Source organism: Ipomoea nil, unplaced genomic scaffold, assembly GCF_001879475.1.
Source record: "Ipomoea nil cultivar Tokyo-kokei standard unplaced genomic scaffold, Asagao_1.1 scaffold1026, whole genome shotgun sequence".
NCBI lineage: Eukaryota > Viridiplantae > Streptophyta > Magnoliopsida > Solanales > Convolvulaceae > Ipomoea > Ipomoea nil.
The window spans coordinates 16,534-33,145 of NW_017617454.1; the positions used below are offsets into that span (position 1 = coordinate 16,534).

General features: G+C 28.4%; 1 protein-coding gene across 4 annotated transcripts; it reads right to left on the minus strand.

Moving 5' to 3' along the window:
- Window positions 1-345: 345 nt before the first annotated feature.
- On the minus strand, window positions 346-5,266 carry LOC109180140 (aspartokinase 1, chloroplastic). 4 transcript variants are annotated; one of them, XM_019329610.1, is made up of 15 exons: window positions 5,083-5,258; window positions 4,223-4,533; window positions 3,995-4,107; window positions 3,805-3,887; window positions 3,644-3,684; window positions 2,874-3,028; window positions 2,522-2,671; window positions 2,327-2,422; window positions 2,011-2,127; window positions 1,645-1,764; window positions 1,475-1,567; window positions 1,261-1,383; window positions 1,005-1,121; window positions 738-800; window positions 346-622 (listed from the first exon to the last, which is right to left on the minus strand). In XM_019329610.1, exons 2-15 carry the CDS (start codon window positions 4,302-4,304, stop codon window positions 518-520), a joined length of 1,458 nt encoding a protein of 485 aa, XP_019185155.1. In that variant the 5' UTR covers window positions 4,305-4,533; window positions 5,083-5,258; the 3' UTR covers window positions 346-517. The 4 variants fall into 4 exon arrangements, with proteins under 4 accessions (XP_019185155.1, XP_019185154.1, XP_019185153.1 ...); XM_019329609.1 differs by having other exon boundaries at window positions 1,267-1,383; window positions 3,995-4,533; window positions 5,083-5,266; XM_019329608.1 differs by having other exon boundaries at window positions 3,995-4,533; window positions 5,083-5,266.
- Window positions 5,267-16,612: the final 11,346 nt, after the last annotated feature.

Below are 16,612 nucleotides of genomic sequence, written 5' to 3' on the forward strand. Positions count from 1 at the left end.
GATTATCTTAAGGTATTTGGTTATTAATGATTATCACCCCCAACTCCCCAAGCCATGTCTTGTCAACCTTTTTTTGTATTCTTGACCTGATGTTTGTGCTCCTAGTTCCCACAAGGCCACAATTGAACCATTCACCTCATTCTAGCACTAGCCTTTCCAGGTTGGCAATGGTCGCATCTTGCTTTTTAGCCCTTCCAACCCGGTAACTTTTCTTGAATAATTACATCTTATTACTAATATATGTACGCAGTGCACTTCAGATGGCAACTCAAAAGTGAAAAAAGGAACTTGAATTATGCCAATTAAGCCATCTTATTCTCTATATTATGGGATTTATTATGGGGGTCGAGAACACATTAGAAAATTAACCTAGATTCTTTCACATGAAAGTTAAAACTCAATTAAGGTGCTCTTGGAATTGAATTTCAGTATACACAACTATGAATGTCACTTTGAGTATACACAACAATAATCCAAGTTAATTTGGAAAATCAGAAGAGGAACCATTTTGAGATTTCTAATCCGAAACTAGTTTAGAGAGATCACTCTCAAAGAAGGCAGAGTGAAGAGCTTCAACGCACTGCTCTGCTTCACTGTCGTTCACTATCAATGAAATATTGACCTAATCACCAACAAAATAAATAAATAAATAAAAATTTTCTGGTTGTATGAACCACTGGAAGGAAGACTTCTATGCTTGATCAACACAAAATGAAACTTTTGACGAAATAAATTACCTTCGATGCTCCTTGGGAAATCATCTGAACATTAACCCCATTGGTAAGAAGAACATGGAAAGCCTGCCATTTTGCACAACAAATAAAAACAGGAATGAAATACGTAGAGCCAGGTCAAATTCCTTCTCTTTGAAGCCAAATGTGTAAATGCACTATGCAGAGAAGATGTGGCAGAATTAGTTCCAAAAGAGTAAACATGTGTACAAAGGTGAAGTCTGCCAGTGTCTAATAATAGTGAATTATATATAGCAAGAGGGATTATAGCACCTTTTCTAGAATTAGAGAGGACCTCTGGACATTCCCAATTAGAGAGATAATTGATCTGTGCTGAAGAAGATTCACAACTGCAATTTTCTCAAGTTCTTCTACAACGTGATCAAGCTCCTGTTCAATAGGGAACTGTGAGCATGTGACCACTATTATATTTCCACAAACACATTTCTCAATTTTTCATTTCATATCTACATGGTGAAGGAATAGTGCAATCAATTAGAAGATGAAAGCATTAAGCACAAAACCATACGCTTGCCTGCTGAATCAGATCTCTGCTCCAGAGTTTTGATGGGTCCAGTGTCAGAGAGATACTAACTTCACTTGTCGCAACAACATCAACTGATATGCCTAAATCTTCAAAGATAGAGAAAACCTGAAAAAGATAAGAGTAAAAGATAACATTGTCCACTGCATTTAGTATTAGGGATCACGGCTCAGCACTTTAACAACATAATAACATTTACCTTTGCAAGGAAACCATATTGACCAAGCATGCGGGTGCTGGCAATATCCAACATCGTGACATTTCGTTTCAAAACAATGCTGGTTAGTACTGCCTGAAATCAAACAATGGTCTAAGGCTCCGGAAAATATTTATCAGATGTAGAACTTCGTAAATGGAGCTGCTCATAACCTCACTCATATCTCTTGTTTTTGTAATTAGGGTACCAGGAGCTTTTGGATTATATGAGTTTTTGACCCTAACAGGAATGCCACCCTCTCTTGCAGGCCTCATTGACTGTGGATGGAGCACCTGCAGACAAATTTAAACCATACACATCAAGAAATCATTCCAGCTTTTCTAGCATTAGAAAGATCTCCAATCTTTACTTAATTGAGGTTATTAAAAAGATATGCTAGCTCAAGCAATCAAGTCGACTTTAGCTCTTGACATAATTGATGGAGAAAGAGGACCATGAAGCCAATCCCATTAAGTTTTGGATTTTATTAGTTGAATGAGATTATTTGGTAGAATCTTAAGTGTACATATATATATGACCTGTGCACCAAAATAAGCAAGTTCAGCTGCCTCGTCAAAGGTTAAATATGGCACAGGTTCTGCACGTGGACATATGTTAGGATCACAAGTCAAAACACCATCAACGTCCTTCCACACCTGTAAGTTATTTAGAGTAACTTTCAGATTGTAACAGCGACATGATAAACATATAGAATAAAGATTTTCATGCAAAAGTGCTCATTCATTTTTTGTCTATGTATGTGCAAGAAAGTTAATGTACATTAATCATGTAGAAACAAGAAGAGAACATTGATGAAAATATCTGATCAGGTGCATGTTCAAGAACTCAGCTGACCTGAATCTCCCGTAATCCCAATGCTTTACCAATGGTGGTGGCAGTCAAATCACTACCCCCCCTACCTAACGTAGTGACGGCGCAGGTTCTCCACCCCTTCAATTAAAGATCAAAACTACGTAATTCCAGATGTCCTTAACAATAAGTGAAAAGCAAATTAAAGGATAATATATGCACAAACCAGATAGAAGATACCTTCCCCAGGAACCCAGTAACAATAGGAATTGAAGAATCACTGGTCCAATCACCACGTAATTTCTTTGCAACAGCCGGATATGTTGCTTCCAAAATATCGGCATTTGTAAAATCATCCGTTGTTATAATACCAATGTCAAATGCGTCGTACTGCACAAGAAACCATAAGAAATACTGAAATAGTATGCAAGCATATGAGATCACAACAGACAATAAAGAATGTGGTCAACATGTCATTGTGCCAATTCTGCAAAACCAATTAAGATCTCAACCACAGCCTAGGAATCTATTTAGCACTGAGGAAATGATTATCATGCCCACAACAGTTTAGATTAATGGGTACAATATGTACCTGGCGAGCTTTAACATCAATTTTATTCAGATAAGCTGCAAATATCCTTGTGGACATGCATTCTCCAAATGAAACCAAGTAATCCTTTGTGCGGAGAGTCATCTCCTTCATCATAGCAATTCCCTTAAGAAGTTGCTCCAGCTCATCTAGATGTCCTGCAAACAGAGGCAGAGTCAGGAAACCTATAGTGCACAGAAATCTATTTTTTTATAATAAAACTATGAAGTTAACCCATCACTCTGTGCAGCCACATGGGAAGGAATTTCAGTATTTTACTAGTTAGATTAGTACTTTGGCAGTTTGATACTGACCAAGTGGCAGTGGGTCTTACATACATACATACAAACATATAGACAAACAAAGAAACAAGAATTCAGTAAAGGCATCTCATAAAGAACTATGGGTACAGTCAGACCTCTAGCACAGGTTAAAAAATGAACCAAATAGCCTAGATGAATATTCTGGAGTTCTTTTTAAATTTTTAATTGTTGCCAAATGGTTTAGGAATAATCCTAATGTACTGATGGGGGTTAGGACAGTTCCCCGTGACACTATGGATTTAATGGTCTTTGATTATAGCAAACAGGGTGAACATTGTGATGCATTCAAAAATCACAATACAAGTGTCTGACAAAGCACTTAAATATAGATTATGTCCTTGCTATCAAAATGATGCTCATCCGATGGATATTTTTATCTTACAACTGCAGTTCTCCAATTACTTTTCTTTTTAAACCTATAAAAGTACTTATAGCATTCAAATAACTTACTAGCAACTACGGAGCTCTCTACTCCAAGTTCTTTCACTGTCCTGTTTACAGATAGCATAAAGCAAATCAGAATGCCTGAAGATAAAAAAAAAAAAAAAAAAAAAAAAAAAAAAATGATGCAGACCAAAAGAGACAGTAAAAAAATGTTCCATATATTTCACCTCAAATGCAGCTCCTTAACAAAAACTAACTCTTTAATATCTAAGACATTGGAAACACCACAATTGATAGCCTTTGCTCCAGCCTGTATTATAAGTGAATGATAACTCCAGTAATCTTTTTAAGTTGCAGTTCACATAACGTTAGAAATGAATAGCCATGAAGATGTCAAAGCAAAGCAAAGGCATTTACCAGTAAGAGGTTGTTTGTAGTCTTTCCCATAGCTGAGAGAACAATAACAGGCTTCTCCTCTGGAAAGCTGAGGATGAGGTCAGCTACTTCTCTCATCCTCTGGGCAGAGGCTACTGATGAACCACCAAATTTCATCACACATGTGAATTCACTGGGTACTCCATCAAAACCCAAGTTTTGAGTTCCACTCAGTTGAACTAGATCTATAGTCTGTGACTTACAACTTACCCTCAGTACTCGTGATCTGGAAGAACCCTTTATGGACGTGCAAACTCCATAAACATGGCGGAGATCTATAGTCTGTGACCATAATGGCCGGAAGTGCAAACTCGCCTTACATTCTTTTGGGAAATAAGGGTAGGGAGTTGTGCCACGTAAATGCATCAAGGTTTCCATAGCAAAACAGTAGAGGAAAACAAGTGTTGTTTTGTGAATCAGTTACTTCGACAGATATAGAGAGTTGGATTTGGTGTAAAGCAGAGCCAATGCAAGTACCTAGGGAAATTACCTCTCCCAGCCAGGGAAATATGCTTAGTAACCTGCACATTTCAAATGGACAATGAAATCCAGAGCAATGTAAAAGATCATTCTTTATAACGGACTGCATAACCAACAAGTTAAGGCAGCAGGTAATAATATACTCCCTCCATTTATATGTTTGATTCGGTCAAGGAGGCTTTTATTTCTAATTCAATTTTTCATAATATTAAGTTTAATATTAATATATAAAATTTATGCATTTAAAAACTAATTACTACTCCGTATTAAACACAACAAATAAATAAATAAATAAATAAATAAATATATATATATATATATATATATATATATATATATATATATTTATTTATTTATTTATTTAAATAAAAGAATAATAAAGAAAATAAATGAAAAAAGTGTTAGTTTCAACCATGAATAAGTATAAAATGGGACTAATAGGAAGAAATGTTGAAGGCAACAAATTAAATCAGACATTCTTTATGCAATGACTGCATTGCATTGTTTTCTTTTTGTCTGGTATAAATAAATAAATTATAAACGAAACGAATCGAAAGAGAGAAATGAAACAAAGGAGGAGAGACACTTACCTAGACGCGCCAGCGGCAGAGATGGGGAGGGTATTCGAATTCGATTTTCAGCTCCCAAAGCTCTGGGGGTGACTGCTCCGCGGGATGCAGGCAGACGGCAGCTTTCAAAAGACTAGAATAATGCGAACGCAGCTCTCTCAAGTCTAGTCTAAGGCAACCCGGCGGCGCGGCAAGGCAATTGCGCGTTCCCCCACCTCAAATAAAATGTGTGTATATGTAATTACTTTTTTTTTTCTTTTAGTCAATGTGGTCTAGTGACAATGAGGGCTCTTTTAAATAGAAAGTCGTATAATTTTTTGTGTTACACTAAGTTATAAAAAAAAAAAAAAAAAAAAAAAAGTAGTTATGAATAAATATTGCGTGATTTTATTTGATAAATAGTTGTTAGTTAATTAGGTTAATTAAAATATATAGCTAGTTGATAACATTAATGGATGGTAGAAAGGTGTTTGGTAAATGAGCCGTTAGATGATAGTTATTTGGTATAATTTCTTTTCACAAAAAGTTAATTGAAAAAGTTATTTTGAGTAACTTTTTAAATTTTAACATTTTAGAGTACAAAAAGTTTTAATTAACCAAACACTTATATTAATTTGTAAACAAAGTCAAACAACTAATAGTGGTCAAATAAACCAAAATTAACCTATAAACTAACTATTTTACTAAACAAGACATTTGTAATATAGTCAGTAGTATTCAAAAAAAATTCATTTAAATAATAATAATAATTTATAATACAACACAATCGCACACGGTCTGTCAAAACCTATTGGAATTCTTTCCGTCCACTTTTTTCATATTCTCCATTAAATCAAATGTTAAATACAATGCGGAATAGAAGAAAAATAAACATAAGGACTAGTTTGAGAACAACCCACCCTTGCTACAACATAAACAAGCTTATTCAATGATCTCGGAATCTCCCTATACTTATATTTGGGAGTTGCCATTTGCCCCTCAAAAATGGCACCCCTTACTTATCATTTATTTCAAATCTAATGGATGAAATTTTTTGATCTAATTTTTAATTTATTTTTTCATTTTAATTGCCCTCAATTTTTAAAGAAATAACAACTTTACCATTACTTTTTTGTCTTCTTTCTCTTTGCCTTGATGTGATCTTTGTCTTCTTTTTTCTCCATCATTCCAACACTCTAATCTCTTTTTTTTAAACATTTTTTTTAAAAACAAAACCACTACATTATTCTAGCTAACATCTCCATTCTCTCCCTCAAAACCAAATCTAATGTCCTCCCGCATGTTCCTAATTCAATTCTTGTATATTATGTTGGTATCTAAATAACTTATTTATGTATTCTTATTTATCTTGTCATATAACAATTATTAAAAATTATATATATTATTATTTAAAAATTAGAACATACTCATTTAAAAAAAAAAAAAAATTAGAACATAATAATTGATTGTTGGGCATGACGTTTCGGGCAAAGCGCGTGCCCTCAACTAGTAAACTTAATAGACACTACTTCAAAGTGTTTTGGAAAATCTTTGTATTCATCAATCACAAAGCCTGCATAGAAAAATTTATTCGAGACTCCTTGATTAGATTACCAAGCTGTTTAACAATTTGAGAGAAGTAAAATCTCCGCATATCCTCCATCCTTGACCCACGAAAGGACTTCTTTTATAGCCAATGCCTCCGCCAAATGGGAATTATTCATGCATATAATTATACTATTCTTCGCATCAAGGAAGCCACCATGGCTGTCAGTAATAATAACACAATAATATGCATGGTTATGTTGTGGAAAAATAACAGCGTCGACGTAAACCTTCACTCCTCCTTCTGGGACAGTCATTTCAACAGGCAAAGAGTCCGGCCTGCCCACGGAGTATTTATTTCTGCTACCTTTAATTTAAATACTACTGTACGTACTGTGAGGGCTTTTAAATTATTATTAGGAAAAATTGCACTTTGCATTCATAAGTTATATGGTAATTGTAAAATTTATCTTTTAAGTCTTGATTATACTCACTTTTCGTTCCTAAGTTATTGGCGCTATACTTTTTGAGTACAGTTTTTGTTCCTTTGACTAAATTTGCAATTTAAGCATAATTCAGAGACGAAAAGTGAGCACAAAATGACGAAATGTGAGCATGACCAACACTTAGGGGCGAATTCTACAATTACTCTATAACTTAGGGATGACAAATGTCATTTTTTCTTATTATTATTATCAAATTTATTATGTTTGGGGAAAAATTACTGGCTTCCCATGGATTTAAACAATAAGTTTAGAATTTCATAATACAAAAATCACAAAACAAAACACATAGCATATCATTATGGACCTAGTTGGATTGAAATGACTAGGTACACAATTCATATTCGTTTTACAAAATTTCATAACACAAAATACTATAGCCAATTTTTATTTTATTTTATTTTGTGGCCTTGTTATTATAAATAAATAAATAAATGAGGCACTACTAAAAGTATAATACTAATATTCTAAAATATATGATTTTTATGACCAGTGACAACACAGGGAGTACGGTATTGATACCTAGACTGCTTATGACTCATCATATACAATATTGCATTTCAAATTCCAAAGGAGACATTCCCATTGATGTTGTCATATGCAATGACAATAAATAAAAAACAAGGTCATATCATATCTCATGTTGGGTTGCTATTGAAGAAATCAATTTTTGTACATAACACATTGTATGTGGCTGAGTCTAGAGTTAGCAATCCTAAAATTCTAATTTGTAATAATCTTAGTAATAGTTGCACTTCAACGTAACCACTAATGTTGTTTACCAATAAGTTTTTAATAATTTGTAAATGAAATGTTAACTTTCAAATTTAATATTTTTTTTTGGTGTTGTAATGTTCAATAATAACTTGTGATATCATATATATAACTTATTATATATATTCAATCGCTTTATTTATTACAATAACATTTAAAATTAAAATATAATTTGTAAACCGTGTCGAGTAAAATGCTAGTTGTCTTCTAAAACAAATCTATCTATATCTATATCTATATCTATATATATATATATATATATATATATATATATATATATATATATAAAAGTAAAATCCTCCTAACAAATTTCACCACCCCCCCCCCCCCCAAAAAAAAAACTTTTGTAGTAAAACTTATTTGGTAAGTAAATGTCAAATGGAAATTAAATAAATAAATAAATAATAATAATAATAATAATAATAATAATAATAATAATGTTATTACCTTAAATAAATAAATTATTATACTTTCCCTTAAATAAATAAATTATTATACTTTCCTTTTGAATTAGTATTTTCTACCTATAAATACAAGAGCTTCTTCAATCAAAGAATCTCAGAGTCATCTTTCTGCTTTCTTTTTGTATAATTCTCTACATTTTTCTAACTATATTCTCACGTACTTCAATATGTTTTGCAGTTTGGACATCATGAATAGCTTCATCAACGATATCTTCTTGAAGCTCGCCCAAGAGGTGACTCGCTTGGTCCACTACAACAAGAAGTCGATAATCACTTCCCGCGAGATCCAGGCCGGCATGAGATTGGTTCTTCCTAGCAAATTGGTAAAGCACGTTGTCTCTCTAAAAACACTAAAGCAGTCACCATATTTACAAGCTCTTAGGTGAAATCATTTAAATCTATGTTTCATTTTTATATAATCTCAATTAGGGATTAATAGATGTAAAGTAACTTGGATTTGAGTTTAATTTCATATTATTCTTCCAAAAGGTTTAATTTCATAGTATAAGTATTGTTATCTACCTTCAACTATCAGTGAATCGATTAACATTCTCAAAAAAAAAATAAAAAATGAATGTCTATATCTACGTGCATTTAAGATGCAACATGTGTATGATTCATTAGGCTTTGAGGCAGGAGAACATATCTGGGTACATTGCATATTAGTGGATCTGTATCTCACTGCAAAAAAATATCCATACAATTAATTAATTAATATAATTACAATTATCATTATTCTAATTCAAAAAAAAAAAAAAAAACTAAAGAATTAAGTGTAATAATGAAATTTGTTATTAATATTATGTTACTAATTGACACAGAAATCAGACTAAAAGAAAAACGAAATTAATATTAAAAATGGACTCGAATTAAAAAAATGTGCTTAATAAGTAAATAACTAATTTGCTAGACAGAAAATTAGGGTAAAGGAAAAAGAAAATGATTATTAAACATTGTACCAGATTGTTTTTATGATTGAAAATGAATATTACAAACATGCCAGATTGTTTTTATGACCAGAAATAAGAATGAATTTTACACACGGGAATCTATTATTAATATTCTGTTATACTAATAGGCATGGGAATCATGTCAAATGAAAAAAGGATTTAATATTAAAAATTTATTGGAAATATAACACAGTTTTCCCTACGAAAAAATTAGTAACCACCAAATGAAATATTAGGAAAATATTATGAAGAAAAAAGAAATGGAAACAAATATTAACTCTTTCTATGAATGAAAAAATGAAATGAATATATCCATATTTCACTTAAAATATAATCAATAATTATATTATTATAATTATATTAATTATTTATGAAGAAAAAAGGAAATGAATATGAAAGGAAAAAAATAAAATTTAGACACGAAAATCTATTATTAATATTCTGTTATACTAATAGACACGAAAATTAGGCCAAATGAAAAAAAAAAGATTTAATATTAAAAATTTATTGAAAATATAACACCGCTTTCCCTACGAAAAAATTAGTAACCACCACGTGAAATATTAGAAAAAATTATGAGGGAAAAAGAAATGGAAATGAATATTAACTCTTTCTATGAGTGAAAAAGGAAATGAATATATTCATATTTCACTTAAAATATAATCAGTAATTATATGATTATAATTATTATAATTATATTAATATTAATATTAATTATTTATGAAGAAAAAATGAAATGAATATATTAATAGTTTACTGGAAATATAATCAGTAATTATATTTTTTATAATTATATTATTTTTTAATTATGTGGAAATGAATATTAATTCTTTTTATGAACCAGAAAGGAAATGAATATTTCACAAAGAAATCTGTTATTAATATCATGTTACTAATCGACATGAAAATCAGGCCAATTAATTGACAATTATTAGAAAAATGAATAAAAATCAATATTAATTCTTTTTATGAAGAAAAAAAAAAAGAAATATATATATATATATATATATATATATATATATATATATATATTCAAAAGGAAATGAAATATGAAGAAAAACGAATGAATATGTTTATATTTCACTAAAAATATAACACAGCTTTTGGCACAGAAATCAGACCAAAAGAAAAAAGAAATGAATATTAAAAATGGACTCGAATTAAAAAAAAAATGTGCTTAATAAGTAAATAACTAATTTGCTACACAGAAAATTAGGATAAAGGAAAAAGGAAATGATTATTAAACACGTACCAAATTGTTTTTGTGATTGAAAATGAATATTACAAACGTACCAGATTGTTTTTATGACTAGAAATAGGAATGAATTTTACACACGAAAATCTATTATTAATATTATGTTACTAATAGGCATGAGAATCATGAAAATGAAAAAAGGATTTAATATTAAAAATTTATTGTAAATATAACACAATTTTCCCTACAAAAAAAAAAAAATTAGTAACCACCAAATGAAATATTAGGAAAAAATTATGAAGGAAAAAGAAATGGAAACAAATGTTAACTCTTTCTATGAATGAAAAAGGAAATGAATATATCCATATTTCACTTAAAATATAATCAGTAATTATATTATTATAATTATATTAATTATTTATGAAGGAAAAAGGAAATGAATATGAACAGAAAAAAATGAATTTTACACACAAGAATCTATTATCAATATTTTGTTACTAATAGACACAGGAATCAGGCCAAATGAAAAAAAAGATTTAATATTAAAAATTTATTGAAAATATAACACCGCTTTCCCTACGAAAAAATTAGTAACCACCACATGAAATATTAGGAAAAAATTACTAAGTAAAAAGAAATGAAAATGAATATTAACTCTTTCTATGAGTGAAGAAGGAAATGAATATACTCATATTTCATTTAAAATATAATCAGTAATTATATGATTATAATTATTATACTTATATTAATTATTTATGAAGAAAAAATGAAATGAATATATTAATATTTTATTGGAAATATAATCAGTAATTATATTTTTATAATTATATTATTTTTTAATCAAAAAGGAAATGAATATTTCACACAGAAATCCGTTATTAATATCCTAATTGACATGGAAATCAGGCCAATTAATCGACAATTATTATGAAAAAATGAATAGAAATCAATATTAATTCTTTTTATGAAGGAAAAAAAAAAAGAAATGAATATATTCGAAAGGAAATGAAATATTAAGAAAAACGAATGAATATGTTTATATTTTACTGAAGATTGTGAAGATGCGATCGAGGATATAACGATGGTAAATTTGATAATTTTGTAAGATTTTCTTAAACTTAGAGTTAGTATGTTGACTTCGAGATTTGTACATGTTATATCAAGTTTATCAGTATGTAATATATACAGATCAAAGACAACATGCGTCCAATACTGTTTACAATCAAGAAAATGTAATTTTCTTTAAAAAGAATAAGCAAGGTCTCTAACTTGCATACAATCTTACAAAGCTAACAGATGTGATTCACTCAGCAGAATATATACTAATCAACTGAATTACAAAAAATGCACATATCATATTTAGATGGGAAAAAAATACTGTAGCTCCCAAACATTGTGTTATGTGTTCAAACTGCAATGCTCCTCATATTTCAGACTATCTATTATCAAGCCACGTGATGATGATGATAAGAGCATTACCTTTTTAGCCCAATCAACCAATGCTTCTTTGACCTTTTCAATTGAGAGTGACTTTCCAGTCCCTGGACACCCAGAAACATACAAACTTCCAGCCTTCCCCTGCTCAACACATTGTTTTCAAAATTCCAGAGCACGATTTTGCTCAGCATCTCAACACATTATGGTTGATGGAGCAATAGATACATGCAATGCCTCCTTCACAACATTTAATTGCTCGGGATCTATTTTTACAGAAGATAAAAATAGTAAATCACACATCACTAGAGAGCTACAGTGATATTATATCCTCCAGAACACATAACTAAACAAAATTCAAACTAATTTTTTTTTAAAAAAAACCCTGTATACGCAGATTCGGGTCCGATTCTTCTATAACGAATGGTCTGGTTTCTTCAACTCCTCTGTCGGTGGAAAGGTCTCCGGCGAAATTGAAGTCGCCTCGGCAATGCCTTATTGACAGCCCGACGATGCCTCATTCCGTAGTAATATTATACCTTAATTATAAAAATTCTACCTAATAATTTTAGTATTAAATGTCATACAATAATTACCATAAACAATATTTAATAATTGACAAATTCAATTAGGCAATAAAAATTACTATTATAAAATCTTTGGTAATATGTACACATTATTTTTTTTTTATTTCGATTTAATAATATTATATCTTATTTATAAAAATTCAAAATAATACATTTAGTACTATTGAATATTGATTGACTAAAAATTATCTTAATTATTAAAGCAATTAATAGGTATTTAACTTTAAAAAGTTTTCAAATATATGAATTATTATACATAGTAGCATGGAATTAATTAGTAGGACAATTATAAGGTAATCTAATTAATAATTTACTTTTTAAATTATATTCCCTTTTTAATAATGAATATTTTCTTAAAGTATATACACAGATTATGCTTATCAATATAGAATTAAAAGTGTATAGATGTATAATATTATTAGTACAAAATCAATTATACTTGCCTTAATAATTAATTATTAATATTATTGCCTAATAATTATGTGTTGTCACCTTTTTCGGGGTAATTATTATGGTAATTTATATACATATATATTTTTATACTTAATGTATAATATTATTGGGCACAAAATAAATATACTTACCTTAATATATATAGATTATTTTTAATATAATTTCCTAATTTATTAAAGATAATTATTCTCATAATTTTTCTTTCCTTCTTTTGTGTAATTATTATGGTAATGTATTTAAATATTGGAAGAGAAAAAAAATGTTATAATTAATATAATTAATGAAATTATTATTGTAATTGTCACAATATTTGGTAATTATAAATAATATAATTAAGAAATTTGAGAAATATAAGATTTCTTCCGTAGAAATATTTGTGACAATTTCATTAAATTATAATTAATAAAATATAAAATATAATTAAAGAAATGAAATTATAAAATTAACAAAACATGAATATTTATAATTTTTTTTAAAAATATACATACATACACTTTTTAAATTTCTAAATATAATTTTTTAAGTATAAATCTATCAATATAAATTAAAATTAATGAAATTATATTATAATTTTCCTATATACATATTAATAAATATTATGTGTATATACAATGTATTATACAATCATATAAGAATATGCATCCGATTAGAGTTTATATTTATTCATACAAAATTTAGAATTTACATTTTTATTGATTTCTAAGTACAATTCTCTTAGTTATTATTATTCATATTTTTAGAATTAATAATATATATATATATATATATATATATATATATATATAATACAATTTGGAATAAATCAACTTAATTATATGAATTTTTTCTATAAATTTATCTAAATATGTACATGATTAGAGATTATATTAACCATACAAAATTTAAATTTAAACTTTGTATGTTATGAAAATAGATACTTGACCAAATATATAAAAGTCCAACTATATTATTATATTTTATATTTTAACATTTTTTTATTTTTTATTTTAATTTTAAATTCATAAAAACAAAAAACAAAGAAAAACAAAAATTCTGTTCAACACACGGGTAAAACACTACATTTAAAAAAAAATACAATTTTATAAATATCATAAATTAATTAGTACAATATCATTTATATTTATAATAATTAAAGAAAAATAATAATTTTAAATATATGAACCAATGATTTCAAAATGAAACTAATATACAGTTACAAATAAATATAGCATGATTAAATTTACTTTAATTAGTTTTAATTCCCTTAATGATATGACTTTTCTTTACCAGCTTTTTGTGGGAGACTAACAGGGCGTTTGGTTGGAGGGGGGAATTATGTGGGAAAGGAATTGTAATTCCATGGGAGTTGAATTACTGGGAATAAAGTGGGAATATAAATTCCAGTGTTTGGTTGACAGGAATAGAATTACTGGGAATTTTAATTCCAATGTTTGGTATACATGGGAATTGAAAGGGAATAAGTAGTATAAAGTCAAAAATGTCCATTATTATTGTTAGACATTAATTTTAGGTTAAAAAAGGAAGGGGTAATTTTGACTCATCACTATCTTTTTTTCCCGGGAATTAAAATCCCAAGGGGGGACATAATGGGATTTTAATTCCATGAAAATGGGGGAATTGCAATTCCCTCCAACCAAACTACGGAATTTAATGACCTTTGAAATTAGGTGGGAATTAAGTGGGAAGGGAATTTAAAATCCCTCCAACCAAACGCACTGTAAGGGAGTGTTTGAGTTGCTGGAAATTATTATTATTTTTTGAATACTTACTAATAAAAAAAATTAAAATATTTTTTACCCCCTTCCCCCCCCCCCCCCCCCCCAATAACATGTGTAAATCTTATATTTTTTAAAATTACAATTTGATAAATATTATAAATTAATTAGTAGAATATCATTTCTGTTTATAAAATATAATAATTAAAAAAAAATCATATATGTGAACCAATGATTTCAAAATGAAGTTAATATACAGTTACAAATAAATATAGCATGATTTGATTTACTTTAATTAATTTTAATTTCCTTAATGAAATGGCTTTTCTTTTATCAGTTTTTTTATGGGGGGCTAATGGAGTGTTTGGATTGCTATAAAATATTTTAAAATAAAAATTCATACTAATAAAAAATCATTTTAAAATATTTTTTAACCTCTCATAACATGTGTAAATCTTATATTTTTAAAAAATACAATTTGATAAATATCATAAATTAATTAGTACAATATCATTTCTGTTTATAATAATTGAAATATGTGAACCAATTATATCACAATAAATCTTTCAAAATTTAAAACAAAAGAACAGAAATTAAAAATAGAACGAAATTATTTCAATAATAATATTCTACATCATCAAGTAAAAGTAAATTAAAAATGAAAAGATAATATTTCAATAATAATATTCTACATCATCAATAGTAAAGGCATATTTTAAACAATAGTAAAAGTAAATTAAAAATGGAACGGAAATATTTCAATAATAATATTCTACATCACCAATTAAAAATAAAACTGAAATTAGGTAAAAATACCATTGCATATGATATTCTAATTGATTAATTGACGGAAAATAAAAAGAATAATTGGTTGAAAATAAATATGATATTACTAATTGACTGATATTTTACGATGATATATTTTCACCCGAGTCACCCATTCTAATGGACTGAAGATGTTAGCTATAGACGAGGACGGACAAGATTATGTTGCTACTACCAATGTCGTCTACAATATGAGGTTTTAATAATGTGTAAATACAATTGGTGATATTATGTTTTTTTTTTAATGACAAAATTGCTATATATCTACACACACAAAAAAAAAAAAAAAATTTTAAAGCAATTTAGACAAAAAATATATATATTTTTCATACAAATGAATTAGGATAGCAATTCATTCCTGAGTTGCTAAAGAATGAGCACGTTTGCCTAATTTATAAAAATACTAAACAATGATAAATAAAAGCTTAAAAGTTACAACACTGCATGCGTATATCTACACATTAGCTATTAATTTGAGCAATTATTTGTTTAAATTCAAGCAACGATAACATCAAAACATATAAACGATCCAAACTATATCTTCAATTGCACTATATAATATTTAATGGTCTAATTTAAATAATTATATATCAATCCAGATATTCTTAATATATTACAACAAATTCACGGGCGAAACCATATCTTTAATTGCACTATATAATATTTGAGTTATTACTGAAAAAATTAGTCTTTAGTCACGGTTAATTGTATGTTACTTTTTTCCGAGTCACCCATCCTGATAGTCTGATAGTTTTAACTTTAGACGATGATGGATAAAATTCCGTTACTACTACCAATGTCGTCTAGCTATAAAGAGATTTTCAATAATGTATAATTTAAGCCATTGATATTATGTTTTTTTTTTTTATATACAAAAATGACAAAATTGCTATATAGCTGATCTACATAGAAAATATATCTTTCGTATAAATAATTTATATAACTGAGTTGCTAGACAACGAGCTAATTAGCCCAATTAATACAAATTATAAACACTGATATATAAAATCTCTAAAGTTGCAACACCGAATGCGTATATCTACACGTTAGCTATTAATTTGGCAATTATTTATTCGAATTCAAGCATTGATAACATCAGAAAACATAATCGGTGCAACTCAATTCTT